A 23,099-nucleotide genomic window follows, 5' to 3' on the forward strand; every position below is an offset into this window, starting at 1 on the left:
CGCCGCTGCCCCGGAAGAGGCGGAGCGGGCGGGCGGCCCCACGTGCGGCAGCGGCGGCGGCGTGGCCGGGATGGCGGGGCCGGAGGAGATGGAAGGGATGGAAGGGATGGAGGAGCGGGGCGTTGGGGTGACCGACCCCCGCGGGGTGCTGCGGCAGGGCCGCGCCTTCCTCGACTTCTTCTGGGACATCGCCAAGCCGGAGCAGGAGGTGCGGCTGGCGGCCACCGAGAACCTCCTGCAGCACCTGCGGCAGGGCAAGAAGGTGAGGCCGGGGCCCGAGGGGCTGCGGGGGCGCGGGTGGGTACCCCCGAGCCCGGCTCGGCCCTCCGCTCCCCTCTGGCAGCGCGCCGGTGCGGGCGGCCCCGGCCGGGCCGGGCGCGGGCAGCAGTCGGCTCAGCTGGGTCTCTCTTGCAGGACGATGAGCTCAAGTACACCCTGAAGCGGCTGGTGGAGGGACTGGGAGCCACCCGCGAGGCCGCCCGCCCTGGCTTCAGCCTGGCCCTGGCGCAGGTCAGTGTTTCCCGGCGCTCTGCAGCCCCCGGGCAGCTCCTGGGGTCCCCTCGGCCGGCTCTGCGTGCACATGGCAGGGGAAGGCTCTCGTCATAGAAAACTGGCTTTAAATGGTGTTCGTCCGCTCTAGGAACAACGCACTTGTAAAATTATAAGCTATACCAGTGGTATATTCGTTCCACAGAATTCTGTCCTGCTTCAAGAGCCATCCCAAATTTGCAAACTTTGACCAGGTTTTCAGATATGCTGCGTTTAGTGCTACTGTGATTTCTTAAAACTGACTTGCTTTTGGCGGTTTATGTGGGAGATCTGAAAAGACAACTTTTAACAAACATCTCAAAGTTTGGATTTTTTCCTCCATGCTGGTGGAGTCTGTAACCTGGCAGAGAGTCCCAGGAGTTGGGGTCACCAGTGAGATCTGACCTCAGCTAACCTGAGAAGTTCATCAAGCAGAAAAGACTGTGTGTTTCCCACTTTGACCAGGGCCTTGCCCATGCTGAAGAGTTTTGTTGCTTCTCTTACACGATCTGGCAGTTGCAGTAAAACGTGCACATTATTCACCTGTTATGTCCCGTACAAGAAAACACACACAAAAAAAGGAATATCAGCAGGTGTATTTGTGTCTGCACAGAATCACACAATGGTTTGGGTTGGAAGGGACCTTAAAGGTCATCTTGTTCTACCCCTTTGCCATGGGCAGGGACACCTTGCACTATCCCAGGTTACTCCAAGCCCCGTCCAACCTGGCCTTGGACACTTCCAGGGATGGGGCAGCCACAGCTTCTCTGGGCAACTTGTGCCAGGGCCTCACCTCACTCCCAGCCAAGAATTCCCAGTATCCCATCTAACCCTGCCCTCTGGCAGTGGGAAGCCATTCTCCCTTGTTCTGTCCCTCCAGGCCCTTGTCCCAAGTCCTTCTCCTGTTCTCTTGGAGCCCCTTTAGGCACTGGAAGGGGCTCTGAAGTCTCCTTGGAGCCTTCTCTTCCCCAGGTGAACCCCCCCAGCTCTCCCAGCCTTGTTCCTGTTCTGACACATCTTTACTGATCTGGTTGTCTCTATTCTGGCCCAATAAAGCAGCACATTTGCTGCTATGCTGAGCAACTGTTTGGCTCTATTTCAGCTGAACCCAATAAAACCTCATGAAATGGAAGAGTTGCAAAATGAGCTATTCTATCTCTCTCCTCAGGTTTTACAGACTTTTGAGGAGATTCCGTTGTGCAGCATCTTGGAACAGATAAAAGAAAAACACAATCTGGAAAAAGTGAAAAAGGTGAGTCAGCTCAGGGCATTTGCCAAACTGCTGCTTCAAACTAATTGTTCTCTGTTCCTTGAAGTCTTGCTCCATTGTGTGGTTTCAAGGTTCTTGCTAAAGCAAATGACTCTAATGAAATAACAAATATTTGTGAAAACTGGAAGTTGATGACATTGTCATTTGTCCCTGTTTTAGCTGAGATTTGCCTGTGTGATGAAGAGGTAATCTAGGACAGTTCTTCAATACCGTGTATGGGGTTGCTTGTCAGTGTGTTACCTCCCTATGGCAGAGCTGTAGCTGGGTGTGAAACGTAACTAAAGGGGGTTTTTAATCCCTTTTCTGTTTTGTTTTTCCTTTTCAGAAACTTGTGAGAAATGCTGCTTTTGGGAACTTTTTTGGAGTTATGGCTCTGTTCCAGTCTGGGCGGCTCGTGAAGGTAGCACTGCTGTTGGGTGTGTCAGTTCTGGTTTGGGGCTGTCTGAGGGAAGGAGGATCCACAGAGAAAGGGTTGTTGGCTCATGGATGCATCAGGACTTGAAGCATCGAGCTCAGTTCTTTTTTGTTGCATTACCCATGGACTTTTTGTGCCTTTTCAATGTCTGTTCCTGACTAGAATGTAGGAACTGTGTCAGAGTAGTACAGGAGATTCCTACCTCTCCTGGAAAGAAGGGATCTGTTGTCATGCGCTGCCAGAAAACACCAATTTGGGAAAAGCTGAGTGGCCTATTAGGAAACTATTGTCTATAGTTTTTATTACAAGTAGGCATAAACATCCTAAGAGTGGATTATTACGTGAGCCTTCAGCTTCATCTCTGATGCACATCCTCTGTTTCTGGCTTGTCTTTCCTTCCTAGGACCGGAAAGCTCTGCTGGAGAGCATCCAGCTTCTGCAGCAGCTGACAAACCACCAGACACACCTCCGCGATCTCCCACGCAAAACTCTCATCGACATCACCTCCGAGGTGCAGGCACAGCACGTGCTGGGTGGGAGGAGGGAGGGCTTGGCTTTGGGGTCGGCTTTTCCCTCAGTTTGTTCACAGCTGGAAGTTAAGGGGGATGTGGAAGAGTGAGTTTAAACTGTGGGAGCCATCTCCTGTATTGCTGCTTGTGTTCTGGGAGGGATGCTCTGGTTCTGCTTAGTCTGATTTCATCATGGATGAACCTGCAGCCTGTTTTTTTCCCATTTAGTTGCTTGGATAATACATTAGACCATCTGCTCTTTTGAGCGTTGAGAGCTCTGAACAACAGACTTTGTTTTAGGCCTGGGCCTAAGCTTGAATTTTAAGCTGTTGGGAGAGAAATGATGTTGTGACAAGGAGTAAAGGAGCTCTAAGGATACAGTAAAAGAAAGAGTTTGTTTGTTTCCATCTTTCAAGTGGGTTTTGTTTGTAGATATGAAGTCTAAATCAAAAACAGAGAGTTAAATCAAATACTGTTAAATCAAAACAGAGTTTCCTCCTTCCTGGGCTGCACGGCTGTACAGGCAGGAGCAGTCAGACAGCAGGAGAACAATTGCAGCTGGAGTCAGGTGACCAGAATTGCTGTCTGATGACAACATACTGTCCTACTCCCCGTGGTTAAGCACCTGAGACTGTCTGGCACTACTGGACACGTCCGTTATTTATTTTTGGTTGTGTCACCATGAAGACTTTCTAAAGTTTCCAGAGCACAGCAGGCTCTTGGTAAAATGTCCTGCAATGCAGATACTGCACTGCAAATTAGTGAAATACCCTCAAATGTTCTCATGTTCTCTCACCCTCATTCCTGGCTAGGTTCCTGAAAATGTGTTTGAGGAGGTCCTGTTCGACATCTTGCAAGGTGACCTCTCTTCAGCCTTCACATCTGCAGAGAACCTGCACCTTCTGCTTGTGGGCATGAGGAAGTTCCCTGGTGTTCTGAAACCTAAAAAGCTGAAGAAGCTGTTTGGCTCACCTACGGTTGTAAATGAGGAAAACATTCCCAGGTAAATTCTTAAATAAGGAGCATTAAACCCAACACTCTTGTCCTCTTGGCTAGCAATGAGAGCAATGTGGCTCTGATTCTGATACCTGTCTGTGTTTGCCACTGCAGGTGCTGTCAAGGGCTGGGTGTTAACTGTTATGCAGGTTCCTCAATTACAGCTTTGCCATTTCCCCCAGGAGACACAGCCTGCAGCGCTCAGGAAACGTTCTGCGTCCTTCAGCAGGATGAATTTGGCCTTCAGCAATTCCCCTTCCAGGCCAGATCTCTCACACTGTTTTGTTTCTTCTCCTAGACTTGTAGAGCTTCTGAAAAGTGCTGCCAAGTCTGAGAAGGAGGACAAGAAATTGCCCGGTGTAGCGTTTGACTTGCTGCAGGTTGCCCTGAAGGAAGGGGCCTTTGAACTCTTCTGGAACGAAGCTGTGGAGAACGGGCTGTTGAAGGAGAAACCAGGCCCCGTGAGGTTTGTTTTAACAAACCCTGTTTGTTGGTTGCTCTGTTACCTTTCTTGACCCCAGAATTTTTGGCTGCTCCACCGCTCCCTCTCTGTCTTACCCCTGTGTGTGGTTTTACTGCTGTGCCTCAGCCTGAGGGAGTCTGCTTTGTTCCCACCCAGTTACATGTGCTACCGGTTGCTGGGCAGTGCTCTGCCCCTGCTGTCCCTGGAGCAGCTGCAGGTGGTTCTCAGAGGGAAGGTGATGCTGCGCTATGGAGAACACGTGGTAGCAACTCAGGTAGGTCTTCTGAACGTGCTCGTGCTCGAGCTTGTCCTGAGCAGGAGTCATCTCTGCCCCCCTCCAAGTTTCACATAATCCTGTATGAAAAAAGGTTTGTATTGTTTTAGACCTTAAACTCTTCCTAAAAGCAAGGTTATTGGATGACCACTGGTTGCAGTGGACTGGACATAATTGAAATGTAATTGTTTAATTGTAAATTCCTATTTTACGGGTTTTGAACCTGTTCAGCGCTGCCCCACCTGCTCTCATTGCTGCTGCCGAGAAAGCTCTAGTGCTGGAGGGAGCAGAGGAAGGGCAGCCCTCAGCATATTGACAGTGTCAGATGTCATCCTTTAGCAGTCCCTTTGATTTTGTGTGTCCAGAAGCTCCTTTTTGTCTGTCGTTGTGCTGGGGGTTGCATGAACTTTTGAAGGCAAAGACAAAAAGGGACAACTCGTGCTTTTGTTTGTCCGTGCTTGTTTCCATAAGCACAGCTGAAGTTTAAGCACAACGTTGATTTAGAATCAGATTTTGGAACTCCTCTTCCTCCTTCCCTCCTGGGAAGCTAGCAAACAACACAGCCCTGTTATAAAGGGAGGAAGAATATATTGATAAAAACAATCTTTAGCTCAATTTTTTGTAGTAACATAATCCCAAACCTCCTCCGTGGGCCCCAGCATCATTGCTGTCACTTGGGAGAAATAGAACTGTGCAGTCTCTCTCTTCTGGTACCAAAGCAGCAACAGATGTGGAGGTTTGCTCTGAAGATAATGCTTACCATGGTGCCTCCCTGCATGGCCCGTATTTCTCCACTGACTTACTTGTTTTCCTGTTTCTTGCTTTTTATTCTTGTTGCACAGTGAATTAAAACTGTTTTTCTGTCAAAAAAATACATTCATTTAGTTCCTGTCTGAAATCTGCAAGTCCCCTGAAGACAATGATTGAGTGGAAAGAGAAACTCCTAATATTGTTGATGATGAGAAAATAGAAACTATCTTAGTTTGAGTTTGGTTTTGGTTCTGTGGGTTTGTTTTGTTTTGTTCTGTGATGTGGGTTGTTTAAATTGGAATGCGAATACTGTTACCTTGTACTTCCTTATTCCCTTCCAACCCAGGGCCGTTCTATGATTCTCTGATAAGTCCTTACAGAGCCACTCAGGCTGAGTGTGAAGTTCCTAACCTGCTTGTTTGACTGTGTTTTTCAGCTTCCACAGGCATTCAAGTTTGCCGCAGAGATGGAAGGCTACATAGATAAATTCCTCAGTGACTGTGATGACCCGGAGAGGCAACTGGCTGTGATAATGGGCTTCTCTACCCTTACCCATCAGGGGAAGCCAGTGTTGCTGAGTGCTTCCAGGGTAGTCAGACACCTGCAGGCAGTGGCCTTGCAAAAATACATCAGCTGGCTCAAAGACATGTTCCTCAGGCCAGACTTGGACTGTTGTTTAGACTTTTCAAGTAACCGGCAGAAACAGAACCGGGAACGCGCAGATGGGTGAGTGTGTGGGTGATGCTGCTCCCTCCCTCTGGTCTCTGGTGACAGCAGCTGCCTGTGTGGAGTCTGGCTTGGACAGACAGTGTTTGCTGGTTCCATTGCCATGAGTTGACAGTTGTTGGTTGTTTCCTCTGTCCCAGAAGGTTTAGCCCCAGCACCTGGCTCTTTGCTGGGATTCAATTCTGCAAATAGCAAAGACAGTGGGAACCAGCCAGCCTGACCAAAGCAGGCTGGATCACCAAAAGAGCCTTTTCTCTTCTTTGTCTAGCCTTGACAACTGCCTTGGCAAAGATGTCCAGTAGCTTCCTCTTTCACTGCAGCTTCTCAGGTCTTTGTAGAAATTGTGCCTCTCTTTTATCTGTGAATTAAACTGGCCTGAGTGCCAGTGTGTCTGTGTGTTACCTGTGTGCCTACAGCCTCACTCCACTGGCTGCTGCAGTTCTTGAAGAACTTTTTGCTCACCTGCAGTCCCTCAGTGGGGTAAATAGACTGGTTTTTTGCATAGTAAAAAGCAAACTTGGGAAGATTATATCTCCTGTAGTACCTGTGCTCTTGTACTACATAATTGGCCGCCTTTAGTGTAAAGCCTCTAAATATCTGAAAATCACTTCTTGCTCAAGTGGATTGTGTGGTTTGTGTTTATTTTGGGATAGTTTTCAAACTACTGATTGTGTCCCCTTCCTTGTTCCAAGGGCACAACACAAGATTGGTCGTTTGAGAAGGTGGATCATCCACAGACTGGTGAACATCATCGAAAGTGCAATGAGAATAGAAGAGAGCCTTGTGATGGACATTGCCAGGTGAGGGTGATTTAAAGACACATGTGCTTGGGATGATTCTGTTCAGCTTGACAGAAGTATTCCAAGTAATGACACCACCAATCCCCATGACACCAAGCAAATTCAGTAGTGGAAATACTCCATAACATAAACCATTTGGGGCTAGGTTTTGTTTTCAAAATACCTTCTGCAAACCTGGAGTGACCTGTGTCATAAGTAGTTGGCATTTAAAATTACTTTAATCTCATTTAAGTGAGTTTTCCTTTCCTACTTGCCTAAGCTGCTTGAAGATATTGTAATATCAGGTCTTAATAAGTATTTATCTGTCATTTAGAATGTCTTGGAGAATATGACCTAAATCTATCTGAGTATTGTGTGGCCTCAAGTGCTGGTGCTTCACTTTTGTGAAGTCCCAAGTATTTTTCTCTCCTCTTTCCCTTGTGTACCTCAAGGAAAGGGTCTTATTGTAAATAGTGGCTTTTTTCACCATCTGGACTCCCTTGAATAAGATCATGGTGAATCTGTGGCACTGTCGGGTTTGCACACAGGGGCTGCTGTTGCTTTGTTATGACCAAGCTGGGTCTTCATTTTGTTCCTGTTTGTGTCTGTTCCAGGTTTTGCTTCTTCCATGCCTTCTTTGTTGCTAAGAAAAAGACTTCCCAGATAGGTGAGGCGAGTGTCCTTCCATCAGGGCCCCTGGATGAACGGGATCACACAGAGACAGAAAACTACTTCTTTGGGTAAGGATTTGCTTGTGTGCTTTAAGCCTGCAAATTTCTCTGTTTTCCTGAGGATAAGATCAGCCTGTGAATGGCAGGGCAAAAGGTCTGGAATTGCAAGCTGCTACTGGAGCATGTCTTCAACTCCAGCACTGGAGGATGGCTTTTTTTAAAGAGGTCCTGGATGGATTTTTCAAAGATCCATGTTTTGTTCATGGCAAGCCTGCTGAGTGTTTGTGTGGTGATCGGGTGGGTGTGGAGCTCAGCTCAGACTGCTTTTTCCCATAAGATTTCCCTGGCCTTTGCTGCAAGCTGGAAGGAGAAGCATCCCAGAGAGGTGGGGCGTGTGCTTGGGACCACCCAGACAGTGAGCTTTGCGCTGCTGAGCTTGGACAACGTGGGGGGGTTGAAACTTGGGCCCTGTGAGTCTGGGCTGCAGAGAGTGACCAGAGCTCTGGGATGGGAGTGCTGCGCTGGTGGGCATTATTTTGGAAAGTGGGAGAAGGCTGCCTGGTTCCTCTGACAGTAACATGCTGGCTGTTCTAATTCCCAGGTTACTTCAGACTCTGAACACCCTGCCTGTTTTGGGGGACACAGCAAAGGCTGCAGCCTTGAGGGAGAAGCACGTCCATGGTGTGACTGCAGATGGGAAGCTGTGGATCATCCTGCTGGTTGAGTATGCCAACAAGCTGCTCTCCAGTGAGCATGTCAAAGCTGTGAAACCTTTTACCAAGGAACAGAGGGATATCTGGGAGAGGTGAGAGGCTTGGGAGGCTGGGTGTGGGTTTGGTGAGGTGAGCAAGGTGGAAAAGGTCTCTCTTGGGGCCAGTAAAAGAGAAGTTGTTTTCTCTCATCCTCTCCTGTTCTGGCTGCTGTAGCAGAGCCATTCACAGGCAGTGGCAGGTCTTTTTCTTCCCTTTGAGTATCCTGCACCAGTGGCTGTGTTTCAGAAGGCCTTTCTGTTTCTCACCACCACGTTGCTTTCTTCCTGTTCCTTCTGTGTGTTAACTGTGTGATAATCAAGGAATCAAGCCTGTGCCCAAGTTTCTTATAAGCTACACTCAGTAAATGCTATTGTTGGGTTAAGGTGGTGTGCTCTAAGTATGTCCAATTTCAGTAAATTAAATGTTAAGTACACAAAACAGTACCACATGTCATGCCTTTAGTCTGATCATAAGAGGAGATTTGCTGCTGTAATTGTGAGAAACTCAAGAGAGCTTTCTTTCTTCAGAACACTTGAGTCTGTGAAGAATCTGCAGAAGAGGGAAAATAAATCAGACAGTGCCAAAGTTGGTGCTTTCCAGCAGCTCCTGCTTTCGATGGCCATTCATCTTTTCAAGGTAAGGCCTCTGAAGAATATTTCTGTGTTGTAAAATGGGGTGATGTTTGGGCTTTCTGAACACTGAGCTGGAGGGTTTCTCTGTGTTCTTCCACAGCCTCTGGCTTCTGAAAATGGGCGACTGGCAGCTAAGAAACTTGATTCTTACACTGAGAATGGACATGGAGGGGGCAAAGCTTGACCTGAGCATTAGTTTTACCCTTGATTTGTTGCTGAGTGGAGCGATTTTTACTTGATTTCATGTTTTATTCTGCAAAATGGTTGTAGTAGCTGGTTGTAACATCTGTACCTATTTAGGGTGGTTCTTAGATTTGGAGTAAACTCCCTCTGTTGCTGGTGGTAGTGGGGAATTCTGAGAGTGTTTATTGTCTGCCTGTGATCAAACAGAATCAGCCTGAAACAGTGGATGTTCTGAGTGACCTCCTGAACTGCACAGAGAGGGCCTTCAGCAAAGAAACCAAGAAGAAAAAGACTGGTGAGTCTTTGGTGAATTTTTCTGTAGTTCCTTATTGATGTGCCAGTGCTCCTTCCTGTCATTGACTGTTTGTTCCTGTGCAGACAACTCGGAGCCAGGATGGGTTGAGGTGATGGTGGAAATCCTTCTCTCCCTCCTTGCCCAGCCCAGCCTGCTCTTACGGCGGATTTCCAAGAGTGTCTTTGTGTGGATTTGCCCAAATCTGACCAAGAGGGGCTTGCAACTGATCCTGGATGTAAGTGAGGCACTGGTAGGGCACTGTACTATCAGCCTGTCTTGTCCCTAACAGATGTACAAGCACGTCTCTATTCTGGGATTAAATTAAAATCTACTTGATTTACAAAATGTCTGACATCGTGTGCTACTGAATTCGAAATGCACCTTAGAGAGAGTTTTTGGGTTTTCTTTGGTTGTTTGTGTTTTGTTTTTTTTTAAGGGAGCCTGAGATCTGTGCATTCTGGTAGTTTTAGGCTGAAGAAATTCCTGGGTCAGTTTATATATAACTAGATTTTATATGTGAGTATAAATGGTAACAACCTTTTTCTAGGAAGGTTAATCTTAGAGGTGCCAAAAATAAGTGGCACTAAAAGTCTGAATTGGTCATATCACTGAGTAAGGTGGGGTCTTCTGGGAGAGTAATATGGATTGGCTGTCAGGTACTTTATGTGTGCTATTACCCAAGTACTTCATTTGTAAAAAACCAAGGTGTGCAATGTCACCAACCCTCTGCAGTTTTCTCCACCTTTTCTGTAACTTACAGAAAGAACTTGGTATATTAACCAACAGAAAGTTAATACACTTTTGTCCTGTTTTATTATTCAGCTGGTTTACTGTGCTGAAATTTGTCTGTTGCACACAAGAAACAAAACGAAACACTGAAAAAACACAAGTCCCTTTTTTTTTGGTAGGTTTTTGACCCAAACCAAGAGGAAAATGAAGAAAGTGCCGTCGTTGTGATGGAAGAATCGAACAAAAAGACCAAATTGGCAAAGGAAACGGTAAATTTTTGTACCATGGCCAGTGACAAATACTCTTCAGATCTTCACTGTTTGAAGATCATACCTGATCTGTGATAATTGACTTAATTGCATTTTTCTGTTGGAAGGAAAGAGGCTGTTGCCCCATTGAGGTTTGTTTTAAAGGTGCAGCATGTGGATGGCTGGTTGGAAGTGCACGTTTGAGCCTCTGGGGCTGCTGGTGTGGGTGTGGCTGGTTGAATAGGTGGCTTTCAGAGAAGAATTGGCTTTATCCTGGAATCAGCACAGGCCCCTCCTGTTTTTGCAGCCACAGACTGATGGTGGCTGCGATGCACAGCCAGCTGAATTGCAGGTCTCACGTTTTAAGAACTGCAGAGATTCCAGCCCTAAAGCATTACAGGCATTAGCAGAGAGGAGAGAGTCAGATGGGGGCTGTTTCCTCAGATGTTCCTTGGAAGCTTCTCTTTGATACTTACTTAATACGACAGAGAAATCTCTATTATGTTCTTCTTTTAGCTCTTGTGAAGAGCTGTTATCTCGATCTCTGAGCTGGTTTTACTTGGATCTGAGGGCTGGAAGAACCGCAGGGGGGTAGGGGAGGCTTGGGGTTTTATTTGTGAGCAGTGACACACTGAGAACAGAGCAGGGCTTGAGGCATGGTGGGGTCAGGAGATGAACTTTCCATCCGCAGGACGAGGAAGGGAGTGAGAACTCCTCGGATGAAGACGACACTGACAGTGGAGATGAGGAGGAGAACGAAGAAGTTGATGATGATTTTCGCAGTCAGCTGATGAATGTTCTCCAGGCGGGGAATGCACTGGTATGTTTTCACTGCCTACCTTGGTGCATACAGACACCAGGAGGTTTGGGGTGGTGAAAGATGATCTAATAACCCACATCCTGTCTGAACTCATGCAGTGACAGTCCCGGCAGCCATCTCTGTGTGGCACTTGAAGCAGGAGGTCAAGACCTTTAAGTGAGCTGTGGGAATAAGTCACTTGTTCTTTTATTTATTGTTAAAATGTCCTGAGCACTTTAGCTTGTCTAGTCTAGCCTGACACAGCTTGTGCTCCTGCCTCTAATAAATGAGATTGATGTGAGCTAAAGCACTAAGATACTGTCCATGATGACTGCATTGGCTGGCCTGTGTGAAGGATTGATCCCAGAAGGCCACTCTGGAGACTTCTTGAAGCAGCAGTAGAGTTTGGTTTAATGATTCTGATAAAGGCTGCAGACAAACCAAGATATGAACCTCTGCTGAAGGAGCAACAGCACAGAGAGTCTCAGGGTCAAAACCTCAACCTCTTCCCTCTCCTGAATCCTTCAGTCTACGTGCTAGTGCTGTGCAGCCAGGGTTACCTGATCAGAAATATAAGCAGGATTTCTCATGGACCTGAGAATCTGTGTTCCCTCCCCACCTTGTTATTCTGGGTTCAGAGGTATTTACATCCCTCCTCGAGCCTGGTCTTGGCTGTGGTTTTCTCTCCGCTGTCTTTTGGAAGTACGTGAGTTGACGTGTTGTTTTTGTATTCTGAAAACAAAAGGGAGGAGATGGGAGTGACGAAGAGCTGGATGATGAGGCTATGATGGCTCTTGACAAGAACATCTCAGCCCTTTTTGCGGAGCAGCAGAAACGAATCCGGGCAAAGAAGGATGAGAAAGACAAGATGAGGAAAGAGAAGATCCTACGGAGAGATTTCAAGGCTAAGGTGGGAGAGAAGTGTTTGGTGTGGAGACTTCTGGCTTAGTATCACCTTAGTTGAAGCCTGCAGCGTGCCATGAGCTATCTGACACTGAACAACTTGGTCATGAGCTCCTGGAGGCTGGGACTGGATTGTTCTGGCTTGGTACAGCACCTGGCACAACACTGTTGTGGTCGGTGACTGGGGCTTCACAGGCCTGCTTCAAAAAAACACCAGTGCTGTGCTTTCAAAAAGTGCACCGTGGCTGCCATTTGCTGATCTGAAATGCTTTGGTTTGTTAGATCCTTCCCCACACCTTCCCCAGTCGTGTCTGCTGGCTTTTGTGAACTGGACAGGCTTGATGTTTCTTGGTGTGACTTGCATGAAATTCCTCGGGTGATTTTGCAACACAAGCTTTTTTTTTTTAGCTTGTTTTGTAGGTAAAATCAGGGGGTTTGTGATGAAAACCCACGGTTTGTTTTGACTGTAATGCTGAGTTCAGGCCACCTGGTGTCAGCATGGACCGCCTGGGATGCTGGGGCATCCAGGGACAGCTCCAGCTGCTCCCAGACAGAAGTGTCTGGAGTCAGGTTAACCAAGGTGAAAGCTGAACACTGGCATGAGCCACTGCCTTATTTCCATTTCCATTCAGATGCTGTTGTGTGAAAGGGCTGATTTTATGCAATGCACTGTGTGGGAGTCAAGAGGAGCTTGCAGTTGGTGCTAACAGAGACCTGTGCCAGGTTATAGTGACTGCAGGTCTGGCCAGGTGACAGTGATTCTCATAACTGCTCGTTCTAGGTGGCGTCACTGCACAAAGTGGAGCTGCCATCAGCAGACAACCTTTAATCTTTAGCTGCAAATTTTTCATTTTCAGTTTCTCGTGCTCTAGCAGGACAAATGATAGCAGAAGGTGTACAGATCTCAGGTGCAAATTGCTTTCCTCAGCCCATGCCAGCCTGAAGGAGCTGCTCTGGGTAGATCCATCTTGCTCCCCTGCCTGCACTGGTTCTCATAGCAGTAACTCCTGTGTTTGCAGGTGCTGGATCTGATTGAAGTGTTCCTGATGAAGCAAGCAGAGAACCCCTTGGTGTTTGATATCATTGAGCCCCTGCTTCAGCTGATTGAACAGTGCATGAGCTCAGGCTCTGACAAGCAGGAGGTTGACTTCCTCCGGAAAACAGCCTGTATCTTCAAGTAAGTGTCCTTAGACTTGCAGATAACACACAATGGCTTTTGATCAACAGCAGTGGTGTTGGTTGAACCCCAGGAGTTGGTCTTTCTACCACTGAAGGCAGTTGCTGTGCTTATAGGTTGTGTAGGATTAGATTATCAGCACCACGCAGACACAGAGTGCTTACTCATAACCTGCAGGAAAGGAATTAGGATCTGGGGCTTCTGGTCTGAGGGACTGCAAGTGTCAGACCTGTCACACCAGGTGGAAACCTCCAGAACAAACGCTGGTATTGCAGGCACGGTGCCCTGTCACTGAATATCTCCACAGGCTTCTGACCTCTGAGTCAGACCATGCAACAACTCCCAAGGCTTAAAGAGTGGCAAAACTCCCCACGTTTTTATTGAGATAGACAGAGTGGAAATTCCCTGTTCACAGCCAGAAGTGAGGGATGATACCAGCTAAACAGACATAATGCCTGGTGTGTATCATGAGTTCTCATCTGTGCTCCACTCTCTGACAACCTCGCTGCTGCTCTAAAGCATTTTTAGTGCTGCTCTCTCCCCCCAGTTGAGAAACAGTTGTGAAGTAACAAGGTTTGAGGCAGCCAGCCCCCTTGGTGGGAGCTCTGAGGGAAAGTCAACTGTGAAATGCACCCTGTGAGTGCATAGTGAGGCCTAAATAGCTGCTTGAAGGTGAAGAGCAAATGTCCTCATCCTTCTTGCCACAGCGATGTGCTGCCTCCACGAATAAACTATTGTTTATATTATCACTCCCTGTGTGTTGGGTTTGTTTGACAAGGTGATGAGGGTTCCTGGCCAGGTGTTCCCAGAGCTGTGTCTGTAGGTGATGGGTTTGTTTGTGGTGCCCCACAGGAACTCGCTGTGCCGCAATAAGCAGTACTGCAAGAGAGTGGACGCCCTGCAGGAACACCTGCACACCTTAGTGCAGAGGCTGGTGAAGAAAGCCTGCAAGCACACTGACTCTGCAGTGGCTCTCTATTACTTCAGGTGAGTGTCCTCAAGGAGCATCTCTGCTGGTGCTGTGAGCAGGTGTGATGTTGCATGTTGAAAAAGGTCTGAGAAGCAAGAGAATCCCTGAAAGTTTGGTGCCAGCACCTGTGTCTCACATGAGGACTAGTCAGTCCTGGCAAGCTGAAGCATTTTCAAACAGATGTCTGTTTTTTTGTTGACCATCTTATATGGGCTCTGTAATACAGAAATGGTCTGATACAGCTTTGCTGGTGGTGGTGGGAAGCGTTTCCTTGAGGCTCCCTCTGGGAGTAATGCAGTGTGTGCCTCCAGTAGGAGATGAGTGTAATGTCTAGGCAGCTTGTGATGATCATTCTGTGTGAATACAGTGTTTACGCTCTCTATGATAGCACAGTGAGGACATTATTGATGATGAGTCCTGACTGTACATACCAGTGTTCTCTCCTTTGCTGCTGAATACAGGAAAATGAGGATAAGCCAGATGTGTATTTGTTAGGAAACATGAGCGATCCTGGTGCAAATTGGAGTGCTGTTCACCAGCAGGCTCTCTTGCGCCTTGCAGGCAGTTTCAGAGGGACTTTCATACTCAGTCTGGGATTTCTCAACTCAGCTGTGTGTGCAGTGGGTACCCTGTTGCTGGTCAACCCAGTGCCATGGGGCAGTGTTGGCTCTCAGCACACCTGCCTTGTGGCTGTGCAGGAACTGTGACACTTCTGACAACACAGGGCTGTCTGTGTGTGCTGCGTGGCTCCCTGACAGCTTCCCAGCAGCAGTGGCAGTCCTGGGTGGAGCTGTGCCCAGTTCATACATTTTCCAAAAGCAGCAGAGTGTCTCCTGCTCTCCCAGCTGATGTGCCCCAGTTCTCCAGCTCACAGCAGCCTGGGCTGGGAGGCTGCACTGCAGCCCTGGCTGAGACGTGCAGGCTCCAAAATCCTGGGTGAATGCAGGAGTCCTCAAATGCCAGTCAAAAGCATGAGCTTGAGGAAACCAGGCTGATAGTGAGGATGTCTGACTGTGATGATGGTTAATAAAACATGCAGCCTCCTAAGATTTACTTGTCTGTAGGTCTGGCAGAAGTGGGTTAGACTGAGAGAAGCGGCTCTGTTGGACTCTTTGCTACAGAATAAGCTGCCTGCATCACTTGGCCTCTGCCCTCAGGAGGCTCTGCAGTGGTACTGTGACACTGTGGTAACTGGTATGTTCTCCCCTTTTCTTTTTTAGTGCCTCATTATACCTGCTCAAAGTGTTGAAAGGAAACACGCCATCAGCTGGTCCTCCCCCTCAGCCAGGGAAACAGAGTGACAGCAGAGCGAAGCAGGAGTGTCAGGTAGGCCATGGGGCTGCTCCTGAGGATGGGTTTTATTTGCCAGGCAAGTTGCATTACCTGATTTTGATGAGTGGGCCTTGCTCGTTCAGCGTCCCTGGGCCTGCTGCCTGCAGGTACCTGTCTACATGATTTCCATAAAGCTGAGTTCCTTACCCTCTTCTGGCCCTCACCCTCCTGCCTTTCAGTGCCTGCTTGCCCATAGTCACTGGGGCTGCTGATGCAGAGGGCATTTCACAGGTCTCAGAGTATGGTGACTCTTTATACTGTGCAGCCCCCTGCAGTCACCTCCACTGGAAACCCAGCCAAGTAGTGTTTCCACTAGCTAACGTGATGCTTGCCTCTGAACCTCTCAAATCGAATGCAGGAATTGATGCCTTAATCCTGTTGACATCCTGGGGGGTAGAAAAATAAACAGGGCCAAGGGAGGGCCTGGAAATCACACCCACTGAGGTATTATTGGAGGCTGAAAAGACAGCCAGTGTTTCTAGGGCTTAGTGAGAGGCTGAGAGTGTTAATCCAAGCAGCTCTTGTGCCTTGCTGGTCCCTTCTGGAAACAAAGTGGGAGAGCTGTGGGGAATGTAAACAACATACTTGATGCTGAGGCTGGAGTGAGACGCGCTTCACTGACAGCATCCCTGTGCAGCCTCACAGGGAAGGCTCTTATTCCTGTGGGAACAGGGCTGTGCTCCTGTCCAGGCAAGGACAGAGCCAGCAGCTGATGTTTGAGGGAACTGACAGCTCGGTTTGTGTGGTGCTGCTGGTGCTGACGCTGTGTTGAGGCCAGGAGGGTTTTGCAGTGGGGAACCAGAGACAAAGGTGTGGTATGTTTCCAGTGAGCTGTGCTCTGTGAGCATAATTTGGAGCTTTTCAATAATCAGGAAAGGGGAACTAGAGCAGAGCTTAGGGTGCACTGGCCAAATTTATGGAAAAACTGTAGAAGAATTTGTGTGTGGTAAGCATATGCGAGGGAGGAGAAATCAGTTTTTTCCCCTACAGATGTGTCTGTCAAACAAATGCTAAGTAGAGACACTCAGCTGGGAAACTGAGGTCACATGCTTTAAGATCCATGTGCCCTGTTCCACTTTAGCCTGTGTTCAGCTGCAGGAGTGCTGGGAGTTTGACCTGACAATAGGACACCACAGTAACTTGCCATGGGGCCGTGGAAAAATTCCTTGGGCACAGGTTCACAAAAGGCCCATGCGCTGTTGTGAAGATCACAGCTTTGGGAAGATCTTTCTTCCCAAAGAGGTCAGGAGCGCTGGAATGTGATGCTCCACACTTGGCTCTCTGTTCACTCCTGTGTTTGTTTAGATCCACGTGGCCTGTGCAGGTCTTGGCTGTTTGCAGTGTCTGGGATCCTTGTTCCCCACCAGAGGGGGATATTGGAGCATGGACAGTGTTCTGGGATTGCTGGATCCCTGATCACAACTAGGTTTGTCTGCTGAGTCCCTGGGAGTCCTGCACATAGCTCCAAGTGTATGTAGATCTAGATACCCACATACACTAATAATCTACAGGTTCCAATAGTTCTCCAGCTGAGAACCTATGTGCACAGCCCAGCCCAGCTGCTGCAGGATGGCCTGGGAGTGCTCTGTGAGCCTGGTATGTTAGACATGCCCAGCACAAACCTAGAGCACAGCCCCCACGCTACCTGCAGTGTGTGTAGTCCTACTGGAAAGCTGTGCTGCCCTTCACTGACATGGTCATACTGCTGGTGGTGCTTGGGAGAGCGTGTTTGGGGCCACTTGGTTGTTCCTGTGTCATGTCTCGTAGTCCTCTATGATATAAACTACTCAAGAACAGCTCTTGGAAAAAATCGCTGTGTACTGATAAAAATGAATTTCCTCATCCTTGTGTTTCACTGGGAATGTTTTTTCTGTGATTTTTTCCCCCCACAGCTGTTGAACCCAGGCTGTTTGGATGTGCAGAGGGTGGCTGTTCCCTACCGCCAGGCACTGACCCAGTTCTTCAGCAAGCGGAACAGTCCCCTCACGTGCTCCATGTTCCATGATCTCTTCAAACGCTTCCCGGTGAGTCTTGCCGGCCTGTGTGCTGACTGCCTTCTGCTGGCTGGGACTGTAATTCTGGGGGAAGGAGGGAGAGAAACTTCTCCACTTTATTGTGGGCTTTTAAACTGCTGTGAGGCTTTATTGGATCTTCACCTGCTCAGGCTCTTAATGCTGCGTGTTTTAACAGCAACGCTGCAGAAGGCCAGGATCTCATTTCTGGTTTGGGCTGGGATTCTGCCTGGAGAATGCAGGTGAACAGAAAGCTGCTCTTTAGAGCAGAGCATAAGAAGCTCTAATTTTTTACCAGTATTCAAGGCAATGTGGATGAACAAGTTTTGCACAGAGGCAGAATGGGCCAACTTGTTCAAACAGCCAGTGTAGCTCCTGTCTGGCTCTGCTCTGTCTGCATGCTCAGTTTCTCAGTTTTCCTCCAAGAAGGCTGAGGAGTGTAGAGACTAATTGGAATCTAATCTGCAAGCTGGATGTTCAGACAGTGTCAGTGTCTGAAATGTTTGAGGTGTTTCCTGCAAACTTGACCCATGCCCAGGGCTGGTCTCCACTGTGAGGACAGCCAGTTTTTAAGAAACAGGCCTTGGGCCTGAATGTCCTACAGTCCTTCAGGGATTTTTGGGTCAGAGCAAGCCAGAGGCAGTTGCCAGAAGCCCTTTCTCAAATCCTTTTAGGATTGATGTCTGGCTGAGGGTGGGAGGAGATGTAGGTTTGTATAACTGGGGGAAGATGCTTTCAGATTCTGAGGGAATCCATCCAGGACAGAAATCTTCTGCTTAACAGGTTTCTTAGGACACCAGCCCACAGTGCCACCCATGTAAGTTTGTGAAATGGGAGAATGGCAGGGTTGAGTGCTGCCCACATGGACAGCAAGCTTAAGATCCCCTGTGCAGGTCTAGAGCCTGTGGATTCCATGTGACTGTTCCTTGAAGAAATGTCATTTAAAATCACTACATCCACACATCTTTTAAATACTGCCAGGGATGGTGACTCAGTCTCTTCCCTGGGGAGTCTGTTCCAATGCCTGACAACCCTTTCAGTGAAGCAATTTCCCCAATATCCTGCCTAAACTCCCCAGCACAACTTGAGCCTGTTTCCTTTCATCCTGTCCCTTGTTCCCTGGGAGCAGAGCCCGACCCTCCCTGGCTCCCCCCTCCTGTCAGGGAGTTGGAGAGGGAGAGAAGGTCCGCCCAAGCCTCCTTTTCTCCAGGCTGAGCCCCCCCAGCTCCCTCAGCCACTCCTCACATTTGTGCTCCAGACCCTTCCCCACCTCTCCTCCCTTCTCTGGATGTGCTCCAGCACCAAAATGTCTTTCTTGTCATGAGGGGCCCAAAACCGACCCCAGAACTGAAGGTGTGGCCTCAGCAGTGAGTACAGGAGGGTGATTACTGCTCTTGTCCTATCATAAAGGAACAACTGTAGGATAGATAACCTGTCTCCAGGGAGGCTTTCCTCCTGACACAGTTGTTTCTGGCCACTTCAGTGGGTGGTTTAGGGTGTTTACCAGACACTGAGGTTCTCCAGTCTAACTTGGCACCTTCTCCTTCGCCTGGGACTGTGCACAAAGTGAACCAATACTGCATAAAGTGCCAGGCAGATGCAGACTTTAGTCATCACCAGGCAGAACACAGGAGGTGAAGTAGCTGATTTTTCCAAGTGAAGACTTTTTGCTGCTGATTTTTGTTGTGATCAAGATTTCACTCAGGGCTGGTGTGAGCAAAGCTGTTAATTTTCTAATAAGCTGTTGCTGATCTCTGGGCATTTCTCCTTCTCGTGGCATTTTCTTCTCACTCAAGAAGCTGTGTAAAATATAAGAGTGTTTTGCTGGAAAAACAAACCTGTCTGTCAGCAAACCATTAATAGGAGGCTGTGTCTTTCTTACAGATCATGTGTAAGCCATTAGTGGATACTCTTGTCGAGTTTATCACAGCGGCAGCCAGGCAACACCAGCAGGTAAGAGTGAAAGTAAACAAAGCTGTATTAAACTGTCAATCAGAGAAGTCACTTCATCATGGCGGCTCAGATGGTTCTTAATATGCTTATTATACGTCCCTAGGGCTGCCCAGTTTAGGAAGTGGCTTCCATGGTGGGGAGGAAGGAACTTTTGCCAATACTGCCTTGCTGCTTCAGGTGTGTGACTGAAGTTGTGGAAAGGCCTTATAAATTCCCAGTCACTGGGGTCCTTTGGTAGCACCTCCTTTCAGAACTGCCTGTTGAGGCCTGATTGTGGTAGGGGTTGACTCCAGTCACTTATTCCTTGATTACTTCCTTCTTGGGAAGATGTTCCTCTGTGTAAATGGAGCGTGTTGTAATCCCTGCCTCCCCACGCTACCCCGAGGTCAGGTTCTGGAGCCTGGCCTGGGCCTTGCCAGCTGTCCTGCATTTTCCAGGCCATGTGCTGCTGTGTGGAGTTTAAAACCACCTGTACCACAGATCCGATTTTTGATGGTTGATTGCATGTGCCTGACTAACACAAAATTAGTGGAGCCTTATCAATAAAACATTGCAGGGTGAGTGCACAGCTCAGTGTTGCCAGAGCAGGGAATGAGGCCTGTCTGGATTTTCCCTGCAGTGGGGGGGCCTTTCACACAGTTAATAACCAAAACCCCTTTAGGCCAGTAGCACTGTCTCACACTTTCCCACCCCCCAGCTGTACCCTGTGTCTGTCCCCTGCAGAAGTGCATCCTGGATTGATGTTTCTGTTTCATAAATAGCTGTTTTATTGTTTCTGATCATTGGAGGGAATGTGAAGGGGTAGGTGTGTGTTTACAGTAAGGCTGCTCTACATTCTCAGGGTAAATTGCATTTTAGACTGTTCTACCCGACAGGAATGGCTTTGATTTAAAGGGGGGAAAAAAAGAGTGAATCAAGCTATTAATAATTTCACTGGATAGAAAAAAGGTTGTGTTACACAAATAACAAACAAATTAATTGTAAGGCACATAATTGATCTCATCCTCAAGAGACCAGAACAGCATCCTAAGCAGACAGCTTCATTATGTGGGTATCTTTGCTTCTCCACAGGGAACAGCATTGTCCTTCTTCCAGGGCTTCCAGAGTTATCTGCTCGAGCTTTGTTTGCAGAGTCTGTTCATCTGAGGGTGGGAGGAGCAGGGGAGGACGTGTGGTGTGTGTGGGAGCCGGGTACAGGACATGGATATGCTGCTGTTCAAACAGAGGCAGCGTGGAGGGCGAGCTCTGCAAAGCCTGGGGAGCCTGGAGTGGCAGCTCTGCATTTCTTGCACAATGCTTCCTTCTCAGGAATTCTGGCTTGCTGTTGTCAGAGGTCTGATTTGACAGGTCTTCAAGTAAATTTTCCTGCTGATCCTCAATGCCAAATGTGCTTTGGTAGGGAAGGAGTCAGGCTCCGTGGGTGCATGTGGTAAAAGCAAGGGGATAACTTCTCCCTGGCAGCCTCTGGGGGAATGAGGTGGAGAGGCTCAGCTACCAGAAGGGCTGCCCTAACTCAGAGTCCTGAAGACACCCAAGGTCTCATCATACCCTGAATTTGGCCAGCCACGATGGTTGAGGGGCCAGTGGGCTAATCTCCCATTTTCAGCCCTCAATACTGGCTTCTAGACATTAAAGTAGCTTAGTCCCAGAGACAGTAGGTTTAATTTCCCTTCTTACAGTCCTGTTATTAGTGCTGATCGTTCTGGCTGTGCCTCCTGCATCTGTATGGACAGCTAATCCCGCTGTGATCCAGACTTGGCTCCGCAGATCCCTTTGGCAGGGCGTCCTCGGGGCCGTGCCGGGTGGGGAGAGCCGTGCTCTGCACGGGGAGGTGGAGGCTCATCCCTGGGCAGGTGTCTCCTGTTGGCCTGGTTATGAACCCTGGGGCTGCTGGCCGCTGTCCCAGCCAGCCTGGGGGAGGAGGAGATACACCTTCAGGTTGTTAGAGGTAGGTAGGAGCAAAAAGAAAAGTGGTTCGTGAGGAGGATGTAAGGGGGGGGGGTGGTGTCCTTCCTCCTCACCCCACATAGCTGGGGGTTTGTGGGAGCAGCATGGAGCCAGAGGGTCTTGGTTATGTCTCCTCTCAGCCACACTGGTCCCTAAGTTTTTAGGGCCTTTTAGGCAAGATTTTGTGGCCACTGGCATAGCTAGGGCCTCTGGTGTAAAGTCAAACCTGATCACTGAGTGATCACCCTGGACAGCTTGGCTGAGGTGATTTGCAGAGCACAGTGCACAGCGAGGCCTGGGCTCTTGTCAAGAAGTAGCAAACCTGAACTGTATGTGCAGTGTTGTTCCTGTGCCTTCTGTTGTTGGCTGCTGCAGGTCTGTCAAACTCAATTTCTGGGCAGCTGTAACTGGGAGAGGCTCCTCTAGGAAATGCAGGAGCTGTTCAGATGCTGCTCAGCTGGCACTGGCTTGGAGAGAAGCAGTCTGGCCCCTCCAGCCCCAGCCATTTGTCCTGGCCCTGGGGACCTCACTGTCTGCCTGCTGCCCAGGTGTTCGTGCATTTACGTCACAGAATGGTCATGAGGATGATTTGGCTGAAAACTTAACCTTCCTCTTTCACACATACTTTTCTCCCCTCTTTTGCTGTGCTGAAGTGAACTTTAATCAATTCACTGGTCTTGCTGAGGGCACAGGGATAGTCAGTTCAGATAGTCAGGAGTGGCTGGGTGAAAGCTGTGATTTATTTCTTCAGAGGCAGTGCTCATTAACATGAAATTATGGCTTCTGTGAAGTCAGGGTGAGAATATTGGAAAGCAGAGATTGTCTGGGGACTCTTGGCCGTCGCTGTTGACTTTGGCAACTGGGTCCAGCCTTTCTGTGCCTCCTGTCTCCCTCAGCTGCTCACCTCTGGAACCTGGAGGGCATCAAACCCTCAGCAGCAGCGCTGTGTCTGTAAAGACAGTGGTGTTTGTAGCTGTTGGATGGGTGTTTTTCTGGGAGGTGCATTTCCTTGGCCTGGGTGATTGCTGTAGAGGAGGGTATTTTGGAGCTACCCAGAGAGTGTAGCTTGATGCAGAACTTATTAAAAAGGAAGCTTTGGCATAAACACTTTAGGCAGTGTGACTGACAGTGGTCAGCTCTTTGCCACTGTTCCTACATGCCTAAAGCAGCAGGGGGGTTGTTCAGCTCCACGTTGAAGTTAATTTGTGAGATAAAACGAACAGCACTTTGGGGGGTGAGAGCTCTCAAGGCAGTTTTAAGCTCCCAGTGTTTGGGTTGGTAGGTTTTCTTAGCACTGAGTTCAACCTGTATAACGAGTTTTGAACTGGAAAGGTGAATTTGCAATGGTTGGTCTTCCTGAGACCGAACTGGAGACTGAAGCTTATACACAGGGCCAAGTTCTGCTCCCCTGATGTTACTCCTGGAGCTCAGGTACCTGCAGGAGACAGTAATACAGCAGTTTCCCTGGAAGAGGAAAGAGATGGAGAGATTGGATTCGTTTGTGAGTGGGGGAGAGTTGTCATCTCACCCTGAATTCATTTAGTACCCGTTTAAACCTGTATATCAGAAGATACAAAGTGAGGATCTGTGTGGCAAAGGACGTGCAAAACCACCTTGTTTCAGGCAGCTCATGCATCTGAGCTGGACTTCTCACCTCTTGTGAGACCACACTGACTGCAGGACTCACATTCTGCCACTTCAGATGCCCTGTGACCCTAGCAGCTCTGAATGCCCAGTGTCACCTGTTGGCTGGCCTGGTTTCAAACTCTGCATTTTGTGTGAGCTC

General features: G+C 48.5%; 1 protein-coding gene across 1 annotated transcript in view; it reads left to right on the forward strand.

Moving 5' to 3' along the window:
* Positions 1 to 70: 70 nt before the first annotated feature.
* MYBBP1A (MYB binding protein 1a) overlaps positions 71 to 23,099 on the forward strand; it is a 51,376-nt gene continuing 28,347 nt past the window's right edge. The window contains exons 1-23 of the mRNA XM_027882141.1: positions 71 to 262; positions 415 to 510; positions 1,697 to 1,780; positions 2,124 to 2,198; positions 2,617 to 2,724; positions 3,535 to 3,725; positions 4,017 to 4,184; positions 4,338 to 4,455; positions 5,642 to 5,931; positions 6,624 to 6,731; positions 7,325 to 7,450; positions 7,983 to 8,186; positions 8,661 to 8,769; positions 9,156 to 9,243; positions 9,327 to 9,478; positions 10,152 to 10,241; positions 10,912 to 11,040; positions 11,765 to 11,929; positions 12,942 to 13,099; positions 13,952 to 14,086; positions 15,290 to 15,395; positions 17,294 to 17,425; positions 19,298 to 19,366. Of these exons, the coding sequence (XP_027737942.1) occupies positions 71 to 262; positions 415 to 510; positions 1,697 to 1,780; positions 2,124 to 2,198; positions 2,617 to 2,724; positions 3,535 to 3,725; positions 4,017 to 4,184; positions 4,338 to 4,455; positions 5,642 to 5,931; positions 6,624 to 6,731; positions 7,325 to 7,450; positions 7,983 to 8,186; positions 8,661 to 8,769; positions 9,156 to 9,243; positions 9,327 to 9,478; positions 10,152 to 10,241; positions 10,912 to 11,040; positions 11,765 to 11,929; positions 12,942 to 13,099; positions 13,952 to 14,086; positions 15,290 to 15,395; positions 17,294 to 17,425; positions 19,298 to 19,366 (3,093 nt within the window). The remainder of the gene's footprint in view (positions 263 to 414; positions 511 to 1,696; positions 1,781 to 2,123; positions 2,199 to 2,616; positions 2,725 to 3,534; positions 3,726 to 4,016; positions 4,185 to 4,337; positions 4,456 to 5,641; positions 5,932 to 6,623; positions 6,732 to 7,324; positions 7,451 to 7,982; positions 8,187 to 8,660; positions 8,770 to 9,155; positions 9,244 to 9,326; positions 9,479 to 10,151; positions 10,242 to 10,911; positions 11,041 to 11,764; positions 11,930 to 12,941; positions 13,100 to 13,951; positions 14,087 to 15,289; positions 15,396 to 17,293; positions 17,426 to 19,297; positions 19,367 to 23,099) is intronic.

Source organism: Empidonax traillii, unplaced genomic scaffold (assembly GCF_003031625.1).
Source record: "Empidonax traillii isolate 1590-97213 ecotype Southwest subspecies unplaced genomic scaffold, ASM303162v1 scaffold101:size1699134, whole genome shotgun sequence".
Classification (NCBI taxonomy): domain Eukaryota; kingdom Metazoa; phylum Chordata; class Aves; order Passeriformes; family Tyrannidae; genus Empidonax; species Empidonax traillii.